The sequence below is a fragment of the Carlito syrichta genome, unplaced genomic scaffold (genome assembly GCF_000164805.1).
Source record: "Carlito syrichta isolate Samal-C Ts95f unplaced genomic scaffold, Tarsius_syrichta-2.0.1 Scaffold316235, whole genome shotgun sequence".
NCBI lineage: Eukaryota > Metazoa > Chordata > Mammalia > Primates > Tarsiidae > Carlito > Carlito syrichta.
Window position 1 is genome coordinate 344,851 of NW_007260331.1, and position 18,706 is coordinate 363,556.

General features: G+C 33.6%; 1 protein-coding gene across 1 annotated transcript; it reads right to left on the reverse strand.

Moving 5' to 3' along the window:
* Positions 1 to 213: 213 nt before the first annotated feature.
* On the reverse strand, positions 214 to 17,631 carry LOC110594557 (dachshund homolog 2-like). The gene is made up of 3 exons (XM_021706959.1): positions 17,490 to 17,631; positions 15,785 to 15,850; positions 214 to 707 (listed from the first exon to the last, which is right to left on the reverse strand). Exons 1-3 carry the CDS (start codon positions 17,629 to 17,631, stop codon positions 658 to 660), a joined length of 258 nt encoding a protein of 85 aa, XP_021562634.1. The 3' UTR covers positions 214 to 657.
* Positions 17,632 to 18,706: the final 1,075 nt, after the last annotated feature.

Below are 18,706 nucleotides of genomic sequence, written 5' to 3' on the forward strand. Positions count from 1 at the left end.
TGATTCCAGAGAACAACTGAGGCAAAGAATATCAGCTTGTTCCAAAAGGTTAACTGAAATAAGATATATATTAATATCTGTTTGGAAATACCAAAACTGGAAGAAACTTTGCAAACACCTTCCTTTTCCTATATTTTGCTTTTCATTGATTCTATTATATATTTCATTGACTATAGTTAGCAATTTGAAAATAAAAACTCAGTGACAATTGGTAAAGTCAAAATGCTTTTATTTATACTGAAGATTAGCAAGTACATTTTAAACAAAGAAGGTGTACTTTTAAATTAATATATGGTAGAACAGAGAAACCATACATATGTTTCTAATCTCTAACATACTACTGCATTTTCTTTCCTCAAAATGCAAAAAGCCAAGCTGAAATGAGCATAGAAACGCATAAAATATGGTCAAGTTACTTTAGTCATTAATATCCATCTCATATTCTTAAACTGGTCGATCTAATGTAAAGACAAAGTTTGCATCATTGCTTTTAAACTGTACACATGGTTCTTTCTTTAATGTAACATAGATTGAATAACTCCTTCAGTAAACAAAGCTTTGCTGATAAACACAATTGCAATAACTTCATGTTGAATAGTTTCAGAGATAAACTGGAATCACAAACATCTTCATTTATGTAAAGCCAGTGAGGACCTTTCAGGCCGAATAAAACTGTTGTGCCATTGCTAAACAGTAATAGTTACCTCCTTAAAAAAAAAGAAAACAAGTTAGTTCTTCTGAGGAATAATTCTGATACGTGCATAAAATACTAAAACGTCTATCTTCAGGAACCCAAATTGATCTTATGTAACAGACTTGATTTAGCGTAGTAAAATTTAACTTTTCTTAACATTTCTATATGTTAATGTGTCAGTTTTCAAAGATCCTTCAAGTTTCATGCTACAGCTTCTCTGCTTTCCACAGCACTAGAGACATTGAAGGCTTCATAAACTATGTAATAATGTCTATAATGATCTATATTACTTTTTTCCTTTCATGCATAATGGTACATTTGAAATCCCTATGGTTTAACAAAATAGGGGGAAAGGAGTATCTAGTTATGATCTAAAATTATGACAACTTTGTACATTTGTAGTATCCTCTCCTCAGGGTAATTCTGGACTGTGAATACTGCATGAAGGAAGACTAGTATGAATACTATTTTAGCCATAGTGTTTGATCAAACTGGCATTCATGGTAATGAAAAGAGTTCACATCCTGGAGTTAGATAATATTTGACAGATGTGGGTAAAAGTTATTGCTGGAAATTTTTTAAAAATATAATTCTACTTTTTGCCTAATATTACTTATTTTTTTTAAATAGCAATGGCCTACGAACTGAGTCTAGATCTAGCTGTATTTTAAAAAATTGTGTTGCAAAAGGAAAAGCAGGAAAATAAATGTGGATGAATCCGTTCAAATTAATCACCTGTGCTTGAGAAACATTTAAAATCCATATTTGTGAATCAAATATATTATCTTCACATATAAAGGACAATACATGATCATAGTTTGTCTAATATGCTTAGTCTAAAATAGTAACTCTTTCTGGCTAAAGTTTAGTATTAATAGGAATAACGTACACCCTTTTTAACCTTGTGTATAATATATTTAAAATATTTGTTATTTCTGTATAGATGGTATCATGGTGAGTAGGTAAAATTTTCTGGATAATACCTCAGAACCAAAAATAAAGATGTGATAAGTTAATATAATAATAATAATAATAATAATAATAATAATAATAATAAACGTTTGTGTTTGTGTGAGAATAGCTGGGGAACTGGAATTCATTAGAAGGCAACCAGACATTTTCCCTAGGAACCCATGGAATTCACCTGAACTTTTCCAGGAACCAGATAAAAACAAAGCTTCAGGTTTTGGAAACTGTCTGGTAATCTTCCACCATAGAGAATTACTCAGACTACTTTGTGGAGTTTGAGAATATTTATTCTGATAAAATTGACCAGATAGTTGTCCAGTTCTCCAGTCTACCTCATCCTCTGTATACACAGCCTAAATGTCAAAGGAAAGCTCTTAAACATCATATGACAGACAGTTATTTTACTAGGGTTGAAATTTATACAATATAGCTAAAGTTTATATCATGCAATGCAAATTGTGAAGATTACAAACTTGAAAGCAATGGCAAAACAATATCCTCTATACAAAGGTACGTAAAAACAGCAAGGAACGCCAAAAAGGCAATCATTATTTGTTCTTTAGAAAAATGCAGTTTCTGAGAAATCTCTACATTTTTGTTTAATTTTTGTCTTTATTAAGAGACAAACATATCTGCCCACACCCTTCATTAAATGTGCCTGCTAATAAGGCTTATCAGGTACAGTTTCCATGCAGCTCAAAAATCCAAAGAAAAACTAGGCTAGCTAGAAGAGGACAGCATTAATATGAATCAATTTTTCTACCCAGAATATAATAGAGATTTTATGTTAGTAAAACTTTTTCTCCCAATTTTGAAGACAGTAGCAAAATAGACTCATGTGTATCATGCTGTATAATGTTGATACATGTTTGGTTACTGTTTTACATATGCCAATACTGGATGATCAATAAAGAAGGAGCCAGTATTGACCTGCTAAGTGACAATGATCCTTGGAGCAATCTTAAAGTCTGCCACATTTCAATTTCAAAATGCATATCAGCTATAATATGAGTAATTTATCATTTAGTAGAAGCTGTCAAAGTAAACTCCTAGATAAAACAAAAACATCTGGAACCATATATATAAGAGAGCAGTGGCTGAATTTTAATCCAGACCCTGCTCACTTCATTAGAAACAAGAAACAGCTAATTAGTAATTGAATGTCTCCTGTTTTTAGAGGGTTTGGACTTGAACTCCAAACAGAGCTGATCTCATATGCATTCTGGATGTAAACAAGATTAAAGATCAGGAAGAGCAACTAACAAAGCCTCTCTAGGGGAATGTTAGGGAGCTTAGAAACCTACAAGGAGAGACACACACACTGACATTGTGCTGACAGACTTTATTGCTTTAAGATTTACCAGATAAGTAAAAGTAAGAATTTGTTATGAACAAATGTGACCACTTTTGAAGTAAAAACACAGTTCCATGCAATCCTTCCCTTAGCACAGCAACGTCTGACATAGGCACACCCCATGGCACAGAAGGCCAGTGTCAACCTTTCATACAGGAAACGAGCCTCTGCTGGTCAGTTGAGTTATCTTTTAAAAATCACAACTGGCTGCTCTAACCTCAAGTAAATGTGAAACTTGCCTTCTGTGGTATACACCTAAAGTCTATGAGCAGGAATAGCTAACATCAGATGTTATAAAGAAGGCAGATAGATGGGGAAAGGCCAGGGGGAAAACACAGGAGGAGTCTTTAAAAAATTATTTTTTATTATTTTATTTTATTTTAAAGATGTGGGGTACAATTCAGGATAGTTCAACCAAAGTAAGTTAAAAATATCTACTTATGAAAAGACACTAGTGTATTTTTAAGTGATTTCATATTCCAATATATGCTGTTTGACTATATAATGATGAGACTTTTGGATGCTATATTTACAGTCACTTCATTGTATTCACTTCAGATATTTGATATCAATAAAAATTGTCATTTGGTTTGTCTCAATCCTTCTCCATAAAATATTTCTAATGTGGCATTATTACAGCGAATTGCACACCTATTCTACATAAGCAGGCCTTCCACAGTCCCTGTAGAATACTAGAAGGTAAATCCATGTGCCTTAGAAGAAATTCCTTCAGAGAATGGAATGACTGAATTGTCACATTAATATGAATTAATGTAATATTTTAAAGGGTGTAGGATGGGTGGCCATTTCAGCAGAAATTGCATGTACTGTCATGGGGAGCTCATTTTTGTAAAATGGATAAAATCTCTGTTGGTCTGTTGCATAAGACAAGTGGTACTTTTGTCACATCAGTACTTACTTGGGGCTAATGTAAAAATAACAAAATGGATTAGACATTGCTTGATGTAAGGAGGGCACTTTAGGAGAGGCATTAAATTTTTTTGACCACTAGACTACCGTATAGCACATCAAAATATCACTCTACTAGATTCATAATAGGCATAAAAATGATGATAACAAGTATCTAACACCAGCCTATGTTCAGGTCTCTACTAAGTAAACAGTTAATAATAATTGAGGCCATTTCCTGAGCAATTCAAGCCAAATAATCTACTTGCTCTTAATCACTTGAACACAGTAGGCATCCGACCATGTCTAAACCAGAAGGTGAACACTGCAAAATATTCATGCTGTATCTGACCCATCATATCTGCCTTTCTCTATTCTTATGTCTATAGAGTTTTTTATTCTGTTTGCTTGTTGATAACTTAATAAAGAGAAAGAAAGTTTGGACTTGGGAGAAAAGAAAAGAAGAGTAAGTTTGTATTTTAGTAAATTGGGTATCTGGTTTTATCATTGCCTTCTTTATAGGTGAGGGATATGCCAGCAGAAAGGGGTTAAAAGACTTGTTCCAGAATCAATAGTTCAAGGGAAAAACTGGGTGAGGTAATATCTCGAAACTAGAACTCCATATTTTCCCTTGGAGAACATTACAGGCAAAGCGTCTCTTTTAGAAATGTGATCTCCAAAGCAGTGATGACAAACATTGATTATCTGTACAAATGGATGACTTCCTGATATAATTATTGTTAAATCACAGGTCAGACAAATATAAAGCTATTTCACAGTAATCACAACTTAAAGTGAGTGTTTCTGAATTTTAATTTCTATCACACCATTTATAAATAGCATTTTTACTATCTTAAAAATTCTTTCACCTACTTACCCCACTAGGATGCTGTGTGGATTAATGTGAAAATGTTTGTGAAGCACTATGAATTAGTTGGAAGAAAGGGTTTAAAAAGGTGTAAAATATAATTTTCAGTCATCTTTATGATTATCCCCTAAAAACTCATGAAACCCATTCTCCAGCACATTTTTTCTGAACGTGCAAGTTTCTATTTATTAATAATGAACAAATAGTAATTTAAGTTTCCATATTTCAAGAATTTGAGTATGAATTCTAAAGAATTACAACACTAGTTAAACAGGTAACTACTACAGCACCCTATTCGTGCCTATGATCAGTTGGAGTTCCGGCATCAGTGTTCAGGCTGCACAGAAAAAACAATAAGACCTGGTCAAAATTTCATTCCAACAAATAAAATTCAAAATCTACTCAATGCACTTTCACTGGAAACCACAAACTCACTCGACAGTATTTTGCTGTGCTATATATGCTCAAGATTTGAATAAATCTGTGTGCAATAAATGTATTACTTTATTAGGTTTATCCTTTAACCAAATATTCATTTATATGTCTCATTTTATTAAAAATTAAATTATACAAAGGTGAGCAAAACTGTAGATTTACAGTAGTTTAAGACTTAATCTTATTCTCTAGGGATGATACTGACAATACAAAATTGGTATAAATGATATTTCCTAACTCTAAAATATACTTATGATTTCCCTGTGCATGTTCTTTTGCTTTGCAACCTGCAGCAAAATGTATTACTCGCTTAGTAAACAAAGCACTTGGGAAGGTTTTTTTTCCTTCACAGTCGAAAAGATGAGTAAAGATCCACAGTATTTTGAATGAGTCAAAATCTTCGTTAATGATTGCAATTTTCCCTCAGGATGAGATTTCCTTTCCTGACAGGACAGTTATTTGAAAGTAACGGTAAACTTTTAACTTTTTAAAAACTATTTAGAAATGTGTCTATAATGTTTTTAGATGCTTAATTTATGTTTAGAATAAAATTCATTTAATTGCCTACCCAAGGCTCATATTTTCTTTCAAGCATTTCTCCACCACTTGCTCACTTCTATAAACAATAGGACTTCCTTGAAAAACAATAGGCTCATCACAGGCCTACTTTAGGCTATCAAGCCTTTCTTTTGAGGTAGATAACTTACTCTTGAACTAATGGTGGTATTTTGTAAATGAATTCTCCAGATATGTATTAATTTCCATGTTTTCTTTAAGTTGCTTAAATTAGTGATGTGTTTCTAATATTCAAATCGGCATTATATTATCTGGCAGCAAGTAAAATAATCTCTGGGGCCATGTTTTCCTAACCGAAATAAAAGAGATAAAATTATGCTGGTTAATGCTCCATTTGTTTCCACTTCAGTCTTAGGTTCAATCCAAATTAAATGTAGAATTAATTGTATGAGTTCTATTTCAGTTGTGGAAACATGTTAGGACACGACATTCTCAAACCAAATAAGTAACAGTAGTGAGGTTAGCTTGTGGTCCACTTAATTGTTAGTGCTGTTGTATAAATAGGAAGCTACTAATTTGAGAGTAGGAAACGTAGAACACTGCAAGCTAGGGGCAGATAATTAAACAGTATAGCATTTGAACCCTCTTTGTCTAAAGAAAAGCATTATTTTCGAGTATTTTTTTCCATAAGGTATTTATTTTTTTAATGTGACACTTTTTATAAAATACAGTTTTTTTTAAAACTAATAATCACTTGACTTTATTAGCCCTAAAATATTTCTGACATAACTTAATCAAAACAAAGATAAGTACAGGTCATCTTTTCTTTGCAAATGGTATAATAAAGGAATATCAAACTCTCTTCATCACTTTTAACTCACCCTCTTTTTGTAAAATTATTATTCAATACACCCTTTCCCCCTTTATTGAATCTCTAGTTCTTATAAGACCTATCCTAAAAAGGAAGCATGAATACATTTCTGCACTCACACAGAGATAAATTTAGAGATACAGTTACTGTAAATATATACTGAAAAGCATATATTTTAGAGAAAGTTTTATATATCACTTATATACCAAATAACTTATTTCTACTAAAATCTACATGTGCAAACAAGATGCCAATTTTGTGTGTATTTTATAGGGAACAGTAATAATAATACATTGTATTTGGTATACTTGTCAGAGTATAATACATTGTATTTGGTATACTTGTATCTCATTCATTGATGAGAAAGATTAGGCATGCATTATGATACTTATTTTACTAAAATTAAGGCAGAGAGAGGTTAAATCAGTTCTAAAATTTAGTAATTGAGAAACTAGAGTACTAGACCAGTACTCTTTCTGCCACTTAATTTGTGCCTCTCATATACCAGCTATAAAATGGCAATAAAAGTACATGTGTCCATTATGGAGATCTGCAGCTTTTGAGCCATGGTAAGAACTTTAGAAGTACTTAAATTCTATTTGCCAGCTGGGAAGAGAAAAGAAGGGACAGGAGAATAAATGAAAGCTAGTATTTATGGAACACTATGTCAGGAGTAACATTAAGTACATATATCACATATAGAATGCTGTCTTCTTTCACTATTTTCTTGCTGTGGATAATGTTACTGTGAAAAGTACTGCTTATGTTTCTATGCCATTTCCCTAAAGAATCTAGGGTGGATCCCCCACCTTTCAGAAGTATGAAGCTTACAAAATGTTTCATAAAGGTCAAATTTATTTGAGTTTTGTATAGGATGCATATTGGAAATATTTAAATGTAACACTTAAAAGTATAATAAATTTATTTTTATAATAACTTTTAGCTATTCCTTTTGTCATCTAAACTGATAGAAAAACACAATAATACCTGATTTCAAAGAAATCAAAATATGTAGGAAAGTGAAAAATGGAAGTAATGGAAAAATATTAGATGATAACTTATACAATGTTAAAGATGATAAAATACAATATTTCCCATAGAAGGCTGAAATGCAGCTACTATGAGAGTGTAAGATTTGAGTATGTGTTAGCTCTCTCTCTCATAGGATTTGCCTTACTTATTATTAAATTGTTGCTCACAGATGCTGAGAACAACATTTTATTTATTCATTTTTATTATTTTAAGGACTATAAGAGCACTTAGGCATTTGTGGAAGAAAAGAAAGATAGAGAAGAAATGTTTAAAAAATAAATGATGCTTTATTGAAAACTAATAGAATTGGTGAAAATGTGGCCCCAATAATCATTTTTATTATTGACAAAAAGCAGATTCCCACTTTAATGTGCAGATTATTACCAATGTTAATTTTCAAACATTAAAAAACTATGAACTTCTGGGGGAGGATGGTCAACAGATTAGGAGAATTCAAAGTGGTATATATAAAATTCCAAATAATTTTTTTCTTTTAAAAAATCTGTTATGCTGTAATGTTTTTATTTCAAAGATGTGAGGTACAAGTCAGGATTGGGTACATAAGAGATTTACTTAAAGGTGAAGTTTGGGCCTCCCATTGGACCTCACTTTGCCTGGATTAGGATCAGGTACCCTTACTGATGTTATGCGCCCCCTCTCCCTCCCTCTCCTGGCAGTGATCTATCACAGAAAAACAAAGAATTGTTTTTTCTTTAAATTCATTTTAATTTCCAAGTTGTAGTGTTACATGATTTCCTAGAACAAACAAATGCAATTTTATGCTAATACCCCACAATAAGGAATCCCAACCTAAAATTAGATTAGTAATGATCTGTTGGAGTCTAGTTCTGACAAGGTGATGTGAGTTTAATTACACATAAACAGTTTCCGTTACTATTTCAGCTGTTCTATACAGTTTTAAACAGAAAAGAAAGTTATATGGTAGTTGTCTAATTTTTGTAAATATTACCCCAATCTCTATAAAATGTTAAGGCAAAAATGATTATTAAATTATAGTTGGTTTTAGACTATTTTGGTTAATTAACTACAAACTGGAGAAGCCTCCTCCCATCCCCGTAACCCCATGCACTGTTTTGCATGAGATAATACTATAGTCTTGTTACATATCCTAGCTATCTAATTATGAGAGATTTTTACACTTATGGATTGATGGTGACACATAGCGAAAGCAATGCGTGAGGGAGTTATGATTCTTGTGTTTTAGTCCCCACTGTCAACAGCAAGCATGTTAACTTCTCTTGAGTTATTTTCAACTTACAAAATGGAGGTTAACCACACTCTTCTAAGCTACATCATAGGGCTAATCCTCCTAAAGGATACTTGTGTTAGGAATGGCATAGTTTACCATGCAATACAAATACTAGGTATTGCCTTTCTTTTTTTCATGATGACAATTTTAGGTTATGAATTTCCTATTTACAGAATAAGTACCTTGGCACAGAACCATCATACATTAATAATTCTAGTCTTCTAAAGGTGGTATGAAAATTATGGCATGTGATTACAGTCTTCAATGAAAATGTTGTCTGTTTTATTAATTAAAACACAAATGTGAAAGTAACAAATAAATCTTCATTTAAACTTTTAAGCAAAGAAAAATTTTTCCTTTTGCATGTTCTTCAGGTACACCTGGGTTGGGGATGGCGGAAGGTAAATCCCAAGCTGAAAGCAAGTATTGTATATGAAACAGGATAGAGCATAAAGTAACTGGTAAAGCAGTTATCAGAGTTAAGTAAATTATAGATACACTTGATTATAGTTTTATAAAAGACCTATTAATGAAGTAGTCCTGTAAACTCAAAATCCTGTCTAGCAGAACAACCTGTCTTGGCTTGTGAGTCTCACTATCTTGCTAACACTGCAATTTCATCTGCTATATAAGATGAAGCGGGAACTGCAAGTCTTAGATCTGTGTATGAGATTTCATATTATCATAATTAGTGTGACAGCCTTTAGGTCACTGAAAATAATTTTGTTAACAACGTACAGGGTGCAAGCCACCACTATGACAACTGGGCCCTAAATGATCATGTAAGTTCTTTACATCTTTCTAAGAAATAACTAGAATTAGAATGTATGTTATGATCTGACATGTATTTCACAGCAGAGAGAGATGATATAGTCAGGTCAGGGAGGTATCACCAATCAGGATAAAAATCTTGTAAAAGATAAAAAAATAAGAGACAAATACTTCATGAGAAAGAAAATAAAAAGACTCAGGCCGTCTAATAAATCTTACAGGAAAAGAGGAAAAAACAACATCCACCCTAGAGCTTTAGGGGAAGATGCTGGGATCTTCTCTGTGGGGTGTGTGCTAGAGCTTTTTCCCACTCTGTGATGGCAGTTGAAATAAAGTTTCTCTGGTTAGTAAAATGTTACCACTCTCCAAGGAAGCATTTAAAATAACATCTTTAAGAAGACCCACTTAAGCCGGGCTCGGTGGCTCAGCCTGTAATCCCGCGCCTTTGGGAGGCTGAGGTGAGTGGATTGCCTGAGCCCGCGGGTTCGAGACCCGCCTGGGCAGCAAGACCTCATCTCTACAATAAATCAAAAAATCAGTTGGGTGTGGTAGCACATGCCTGTAATTCCGGCTACTTGGAAGGCTGAGGCAGAGCCCAGCAGGAGCCCAGCAGGTTGAGGCCGCAGTGGCCGGGAGCGGCCACTGCACTCCAGTCTGGGCGACAGAGTGAAACTCCAACTCAAAAAAAAAAAAAAGAAGAAGACCCACTTAACACAATTCCTCTGGTCTCTGACTTGCTGTATATCTCTACTTTACAAGATAAGCATGTCCACTTTACAATGGGAACATCAGAGTTCCTGTGTATATCTTCCCACAAAGTACAAGACACCAAGGGCGGTGAAATTAGTGGTGGATGAAGTTAGGTTAGGAAGCAGTCAGTGAAACCCCAAGGCAAAGATGGAGAACACACCATGGTGATTAGTAAAAAAGCCTTTATAGAAATTCTATCTATTCTCCTTTTAGTTTTTCTTATCATATCACATACATGGCAAGAAATTATATGTGATTTATCTTTTCTGTCTCCTTTCATGCTCCTACCATCACTTTTCTTACTATCTTTCCAAATTCTACAATGATAATCTTATCTTAAGGATTGTTGTTTTTAGTAATGCTGTCATGCCATCCTAAACTCTTTGGAGGACTGTTGTTTTAGGTTAGAAAGCAAGTAGCAAAGAGAGAAAATAATAAGGAAGTCTAAAGAGTCAAGGAATGATAGATATTGTTCTAATTGATTTTGAGAGAAATAATACATATATGCATAATCTATGTTACACATATATTAAATATTCTATATCAATATATGTATACTAAATTATGTCTTAAAATATAGGGTTTTTTTGTTTTGTTTTGTTTTTTTGAGTTGGAGTCTCACTCTGTCGCCCAGACTGGAGTGCAGTGTCCACTTCCGGCCACCACAGCCTCAAACTGCTGGGCTCCAGCGATCCTTCCGCCTCAGCCTTCCAAGTAGCCGGAATTACAGGCATGCGCTACCACGCCCGGCTGATTTTTTGATTTATTGTAGAGATGAGGTCTTGCTGCCCAGGCGGGTCTCGAACCCACGGGCTTAGGCAATCCACTCACCTCAGCCTCCCAAAGGCACGGGATTACAGACTGAGCCACCGAGTCTGGCCAAAATATAGTTTTAAAATATGTAAATGTTAAAATTGTATCTGCTGCTTTTGGAATCAAGTGACATTTCATTTTGCTTTTGATTCTTAGGTGGTAACTTCACCAGGTGCTGCATAGATGAGATCATGAAACTCTTATCTTTGAATGGTTAATCTATACTCTGAATAAACTCACATTTTTTTTAACAAAAATGGTTCAGAGGGTTTAGAAAATTTACTTTTACATCAATTTTGGTTTGCTTTAGCACATAGGTTTGATTTGATATCTACTTCTGGTGTTATTAGCAAAAGAAGAAAAAGTATTTAAGATCCCACTATATTTATGGAAAAAATATCAAAGAAAAAAAGTATTACAGTGTTAAATCATCTTGTGTCTTATTCAAACATGTAGGCAAAAAAGCAAAAGTAAATATCATTCACAGAGATTGACTTTCCACTTGCAAAAAGAAGTTCTTAGTTTACTTTTATTTTTATTTTTCACCATACAAATGCAATGGCACAAACAGAAGCAGTGTGTTGCTGTGCCCTTGTACTTTGCAATGTTATTTCCCTTGAACTTTTTAAAAGTAATTTTATTACTACAAAGTCAGTTCATGAAGGCAATTGTCTACTTTTTAAAATTTAGGAACTTCATATTCTGTGCTTGTTTTTATCTGTTATTATTAAGATAGTGATGTCAATTTTTTAAAAAATTAAGAAACGTGCACTGTCAACTGTACCAGTAGCCTCTAACAATGAAATATAGTCATACAAAACTTAACTAAGGTATAAACATGCAAAAGGAGAAGTCTCCCTGCAATCATAAAATGATGTTATTTTCTGTTCAGCAGTTCATGTTACTGCTGTTCATGCTAATTAATTAAAGGAGCTGTTGCAGTAATGTGCAAACAGGGAATCTGAGAAACTGAGAGGGCTTTTAGGTCTCCAAGTGAAGTAAAGTCAATCTGGGCGCGGGCAATCAAATGTAATGAAATCACTTGTCAGTGCTAAGCTTGCAAAAACTGAAGTTTGACTAGGGAGTAAAAGGATTATAATTAGATTTCCAATAGGATAATAACTAAATGGCAGACCGCAGTAAAGAGAAAATATTACTTTGTTGGCTAATGGTACTGCTGTTCGGTTTTAGTTTTTATCAGCTCACTTGTAGTTGTGCTAATTTAATTTGCTTTTATCAGCAAAAATGCACTACGCAAATGGCACTTGAATGTCATTTGCAAAAATCATTGATCTGAAGGTGCACTTAATGACACCCAGTATGTTTATTTTATGTGAAACAGAGATTAGTTGATAAGATGGTTGATGTGCCATCTTGCAGGGCCCCAACTGAGTTAGAGGAATCTGAATGGGTTGACATTAGTGTATATGCTCCACCTAATCCTTCACCTCTAGAGAGAGTGGGCACAGCCACTGGAGTATGTATTCATTGTTTGGTCACCTGAAAACATTCAGTAGGAGTTGCTATAGTAGACTGCTAAAATATAAGTGTACAGTATCCTTTTATTGGAAGGTGGTCTATGCATGATATTTTGCCTGTCAAATATTCAAAGCATAGAAGAAATGTAAAAATCCTGGTGCACAAGCAGTTTGTCTGCTACACTAATATCCATGTGGAAATCATCTCAAAACTGGATATGAATTTTATTTATTTATTTTTTTTTGCTCCTACGGGTGACCATGCAACATTTTTAAGGAGATGTCACAGTGGAATTAATTGAATTTCAAAGTGAGAGCAGTAGGTGAATGATAGATTTCTACCCAGCAGAGCTATTGGCAATAGGAAAAGAAAGGGCTTCACTAATACTAGAATTATTTGCTGTGATGAAGATGAGTTTGGAAATAGCATTGTAAATTAACCCACACAAACAATGGTAGGAAATATTCTTCCCAGTTAAAAAAATATGTACATGAGGGAAGTGGAAAAGATGAAAACAATATTAAAATAAGTCACAAAAGAAAAGAACTATAGCACATAAAAGCAAAAGTATTAGGAAGAATGAAAAATAATGGTTTAAGCTTGCATTTCATGTTCTCCAAGCATTATACGTTTTCTGAGGTACATAGATATACATAAAAGTAATGTTTCAATCCTGAGCATCTCAAATATTAGGCAAAATAATTGGAATTTTTAAGGCAATTATTTGAGTTTATTTATTTGGTGAACTATATTTAAGATTAGTTCTGATAATATTTCCAGGCACCTATTTCCCTAACAGGAAAAATCATTTTTGCCAGAAAAATCCTGTTTTTGATATTACATTGTGATTCTACTGTCATATTAACACAAAACTTTCACTCTAGTGATGATGGGAGCTTTATCATTTACATTTATTTACATTATCATTATTTATTTATATAGTATTTACATTATCATTTACAATGCTTAAATGCTGTGTTAAGAATGGAGAGAATGTGTACTTTTCCATTTTTATCACATTTACCAAGGACATTATTTAACATAATCTAAAAGGCAGACATCCAATGACGAATCATTAACCCACCATATTTTACCATTTATATACAATATTAACCACAAATACTAGACACTTCCATTTGTAATTTGGAAAAAAATAATAAAATGTAAGTCCCTTGCTGTAAAATAAGTGCCATCCCAATCCTTTTAAAGGCATATCTAATTCTCTCATATTTAGTCAGCAAATAGTAGTAGAACTTATTAAAAGTATGCACAGTGAAAACAAATATTAAATGTGTCCTGCCCTAAGTTCAAGTTTATATGTAAAAGCTGTTCTTTGCAGATTTTATTTTAAAAAATTGGAACCAAATGAAGAGAGACTCTGCCTTTTGCTTATATCACCTAGTTAACTACCCATGAATAAAATATCATTGTTTGTTGCATGGAAATAAAATAATTTTAGGACAGTTTAAAAGCTTGAATTTATCTCAGAATTGGGAAAGATTCTACTACTCTGAACTAAAGGCATTATTAAAATTAAACAGCAGTGAACTGAAGGTACAGGGCTAAAGGATAATAAAGGGAAAATTCACTTTGGTTTACCCACTCCAGTTTCAAAGCTGGCCTTGCATCCCACTCAAAGCAGGGCACAATTAAGCTCAATGCTCCTTAAAGACTGTATCCATATTTGTGTGCCACTGATTCAGAAGAATCAAAAGCTTCCGGCTATTCATCCCTACCATGGCTGGCCCTATTATGTGATGGCAACCTTAAATACCAGACCCACAACTAGTGGGACTTTTCTTTAGAAAATTTAGCTGTGGTGAATTGATTGAACAAACATTGATTCCCATTCAAATTGGTTTTACGCACATAGTCACAGCCTTTAAGCTGAGGGAAGAAAGCAGGCAAAAAAAGAGGGGGAGGGGAGGATAAGAAACAGGAAAAGCTTCATTGAATGAGCTAAGTAACATGCATGCTTTCATACCTAACATAGTTAATGCATTAGTTAGGTATACCCAGCTGCAGAAGAATCAGGATCACCAGAAGATCCATGAGCTCTAACTCTCCTAGTTTTATAAAGATAACTTATAAAACTACATGTATGGGGATTTCTAAATTGCATCAAGCTGCCACATAAAATGGTAACCCTCAGATGAACCCAAATGGATCTGTTGGTTACATCCAGTTCTGTTGCCTTTATGTAGATTCAGTCATCACACAGTAGAAAGGCAGTGATTAATTCCAGCAAGCAGCATATTCATGGTTGTCTTCGTTTTTTCAAAGTTAGAAAATAGTTTTCTCATGAAATATATTTTCTTTTCTATTAGAGCAAAGCGTTTTCTCACAATAAATGTGAAAATAAATTTAATATGCATAAAGGGCTAGAAAAGTGCATTGGAATCACACTAGAACATTTCCAGGGGTCAAATCTAACTCATACTTTTTGGTGCTTTTGTACTTCAGTGAGACTCTATGCTGATTTCTTTCATCTGTTGTCTTACTACTAAATGTTTTTAAATATTTTAAAAGGTTCAAACATTTATTGTAATCATGAGTTATAAGTCATGCTCTTATTTTCATACTTAGGTAATTTCTAAATTTAACATTTAAATTTAAAAGTTGGTTAAAAATGTTGTCTAGAACACCTTTAAAATATTGATACTTTACAATTATACAGTAATTTTACAAACAGTGAAGTAGTAGAGTTTTTAAAAACTCTTAGTATTGTACACTTCTAAAAGATAAATTGCATCCACATGTATGCGTTTTTAGAATATTCCTCATGTATAAATGTATATCTTTTTAACAGCTAAACATAATTTGATCACACTGTATATGCAAAATTACTGGTCCCTACTCATCTGTACTGTTGTTGGGTTTTCAAAGATATTAGTATTTTGTTTTTCTCAGAGAACACTGCAAATTGCTTCATAAAGTAAAGAATAGTTAAAAATGTATTTATTTTACTTACATGATAAGTATCAACATAGAGACTCATTCCCACCCCATCCCCAGGGAAGAAGCTATAGAAAGAAATATGCTGTTGACTATACCTTTTATAGCAGCACTATCATGAGAAGTCCCATTGTTTTCTATTTCAATATCTGGAATTCCAGGATCTAAAAGAAGTGACATTCAAGATTAAGGTACAATTCTGTTTCCTGATTTAATTTTTTTTTACATGTTTCATTTTACTTTAAAAAAATTTTATTTTAGAGTTGTGGGGTATATGTGAGAACATACTACAACTTACATAAGTTAGTTGCATGCAGATAACAGGAGCACAAGGCTGGAAAGAGCTGACACTGGCCACTGCTAGGGAAGGGAGGAAAGGAGGAGGAATGAGGGACACACAGCAACACACTGAGTACCAGGTCCACTATCAGAGGGAGAGAAGGTCTGCTAGAAGTCCAAACTTTTGCTGATTCTATTTAAAGGGAAAACTCCAATAAACCAGTACTTGGGTCCTATAGATGACGTAAAACCTTGGGTGGCATTGTTTTTGTATCTATTTGTTTTTAAAATTATAAGGGAGGATTATAAAATAACCCTAATGAAATTCTCAGTTGAATATATATTTCCAGGTATTCTTTATACATTTAATTCTCTAAAAATAAGTCTTAGGAAAATAATCTGTCTGTAAAAATCCCCTAAGACTATCAGGCTAACAGTTGACTGCAGAACAAGTGAAAAATGAAGGATACAACTGCATAAGTGGAAGTGCCCATTCTTATGGTATATTTTCCATTTGTAGGATATGATAAATGATCCATTATATTATTTCTATGAAAAGTGAAGACCAAAATATACAGTATGGTTTATGATCTTTATGTAGTGTTGGCTCTAGGGGCAAATGTTTACTACTGAGCACTTCAGATATGTTCCAAAATATTCAGGTGATATTAAAAGGTCCTCTTTGTGTATGTATATACTCATATTTAATTGAACATTTACTTGAAATTGGGTCTGAATGAGAAGAAACAATGTTATGGAGTTTCAGAATTAAAAATGGAATCAGAAAAGTTTGGAATGAAGGGATTTCATGGCTATTGCTTTATTAAACTCTGGTGTGGCCATGTGTTCTTTGAGCTATGGCTGATGCCATGTTTTCTAAGATTTGGTCCCCTCTCCTACCTTGGAGAGGTGAATCGCCTCTCTCTTCTTTCTCTCCAATTTACTTTCTAAATAACCTATATTTTCTAATCTAAAAAAAGAAGACATAGAGATTCCATGATATAAGCACCTCCTCCTGCAGGATTTCCTGGGATTTACTTAGAAGTTCTTTTTCAACCAAGCACTCCTTAAGCACCTCAACACTGATGCAATCTGCATTAAAGGAACCAGCATCCTCTAGTTTGTCAAAATACAGTTCCCCAAACAATAGCATATTGTAACATGCATACACCTAAAGCATTTACTTTTAAGTGCAGGAAGGTATCAGTGTTATTGCTTCTGCTTTAAGTGCAGGAAGGTATCAGTGCTATTGCAAAAGTGTAAGTGCAGGAAGGTATCAGTGTTATTGCAAAAGTCAGAAGGATTTCCTGTTATTCCTAGGCTATTTGTATCTCGCATAACAGGGATCATTTCGACTGAGTGTAATTCGTGACTTAAAACGCTTGGCCTCAAATTAATTTTTTAATCACTCCTGGACCAAGTTTTCTCGCTTTCCCTCCCTCCCTTTCATTCTGTCTTTCTATTCTTTCTTAAATCAGTTTTGTGTTGTTTACCTTGAACGTAAAAATTCAAAACAGACATTACCTTTTAACATCCGCAGGCCACCGTCAATAGTGGTGACTTGCTTAAGTGCCTGCTCCACTTGCTCCCGGCGCTTGGATTCAAATTCTAAGGCTTCTTGCAGTTTTCTCTTGGCTTTTTTCTCCTTCTTCAGGCGCTTTTGCATGGTAGCTGAAATGTAAAAATGTAGTTTGTAAAGACGTATTCAATGCAATAGGGTTTCCAGTTTTGATATAGGTATAGATACAGAGAAAAACATAAATGTTTCAATTGACATATAATTAGCTTTTGGGAGATACCAGTTCTCATTAGGCTCTTCCACAAAGTGCTTTTTTAACTGTAGTTGAATCGCATAACTGACTTATTTTTATTTTCACATTTCCAGTGTGTATGCTTTATAATACACATGCTTTTGTGTGGTGGTGGCAGAGGGGTTGGAGAATTGTTTTCTACTTTTACTCTCTACATGCATTTAACGATAGCATTAAATATACTGTAATTATCTTAGGAAAGCTATTCTTATTATTCATCGGGTTATTGGTTGCTACTCATACTTCAAAATGCAAAAATAAAACCCTGAAAATATCTATTGGGCTACAAAACATGGTCTTTAAAACTGAAAATGGCGTGCCTATTTTTTTTGAAATGTTACCAGTTATAAAGACAAACATCAATCTGTTTGTTTAAATAATGCATATACCATCAGTCTCTCTCTCTCACTCTCTCTCTTTCTGTGTGTCTGTGTGTATTTATGTATTTATATATAATTATGGTCAGTCATTGACATTTTGTTCAATGATGGACTGTATATACAATGGTGGCTCTATAAGATTATAATAGAGCTGAAAAATTTCTATCACTTAGTGATGTAGCCATTCCAACATTGTAGTACAACACGTTATTCATGTGTGTGTAGTGATGCTGGTATAAACAAACATACTATGCTGCTAGTCATATAAACAACAAACTGTTCAGCAAGGAAAATACTATTATTGTCATTTTATAGACAAAGAAACAAAGTCCTTGAGAGATCAAAAAATGTACCCAAGATCATACAGCTACTAGTTTTCAAAGCCTGAGGACCAAAGATCACATAAGCAATTTTTCCAAAATATAAGGACCAAGGCAAGTTCAAGGGTCAAGGGACCAAGACAAGTTGTGATCTGCAAGGTTTCTTGCAGCTCTATCATTCTGATTTTGGGTGTTTAATCAGCAAAGAATATTATTGTGTATGTATATGT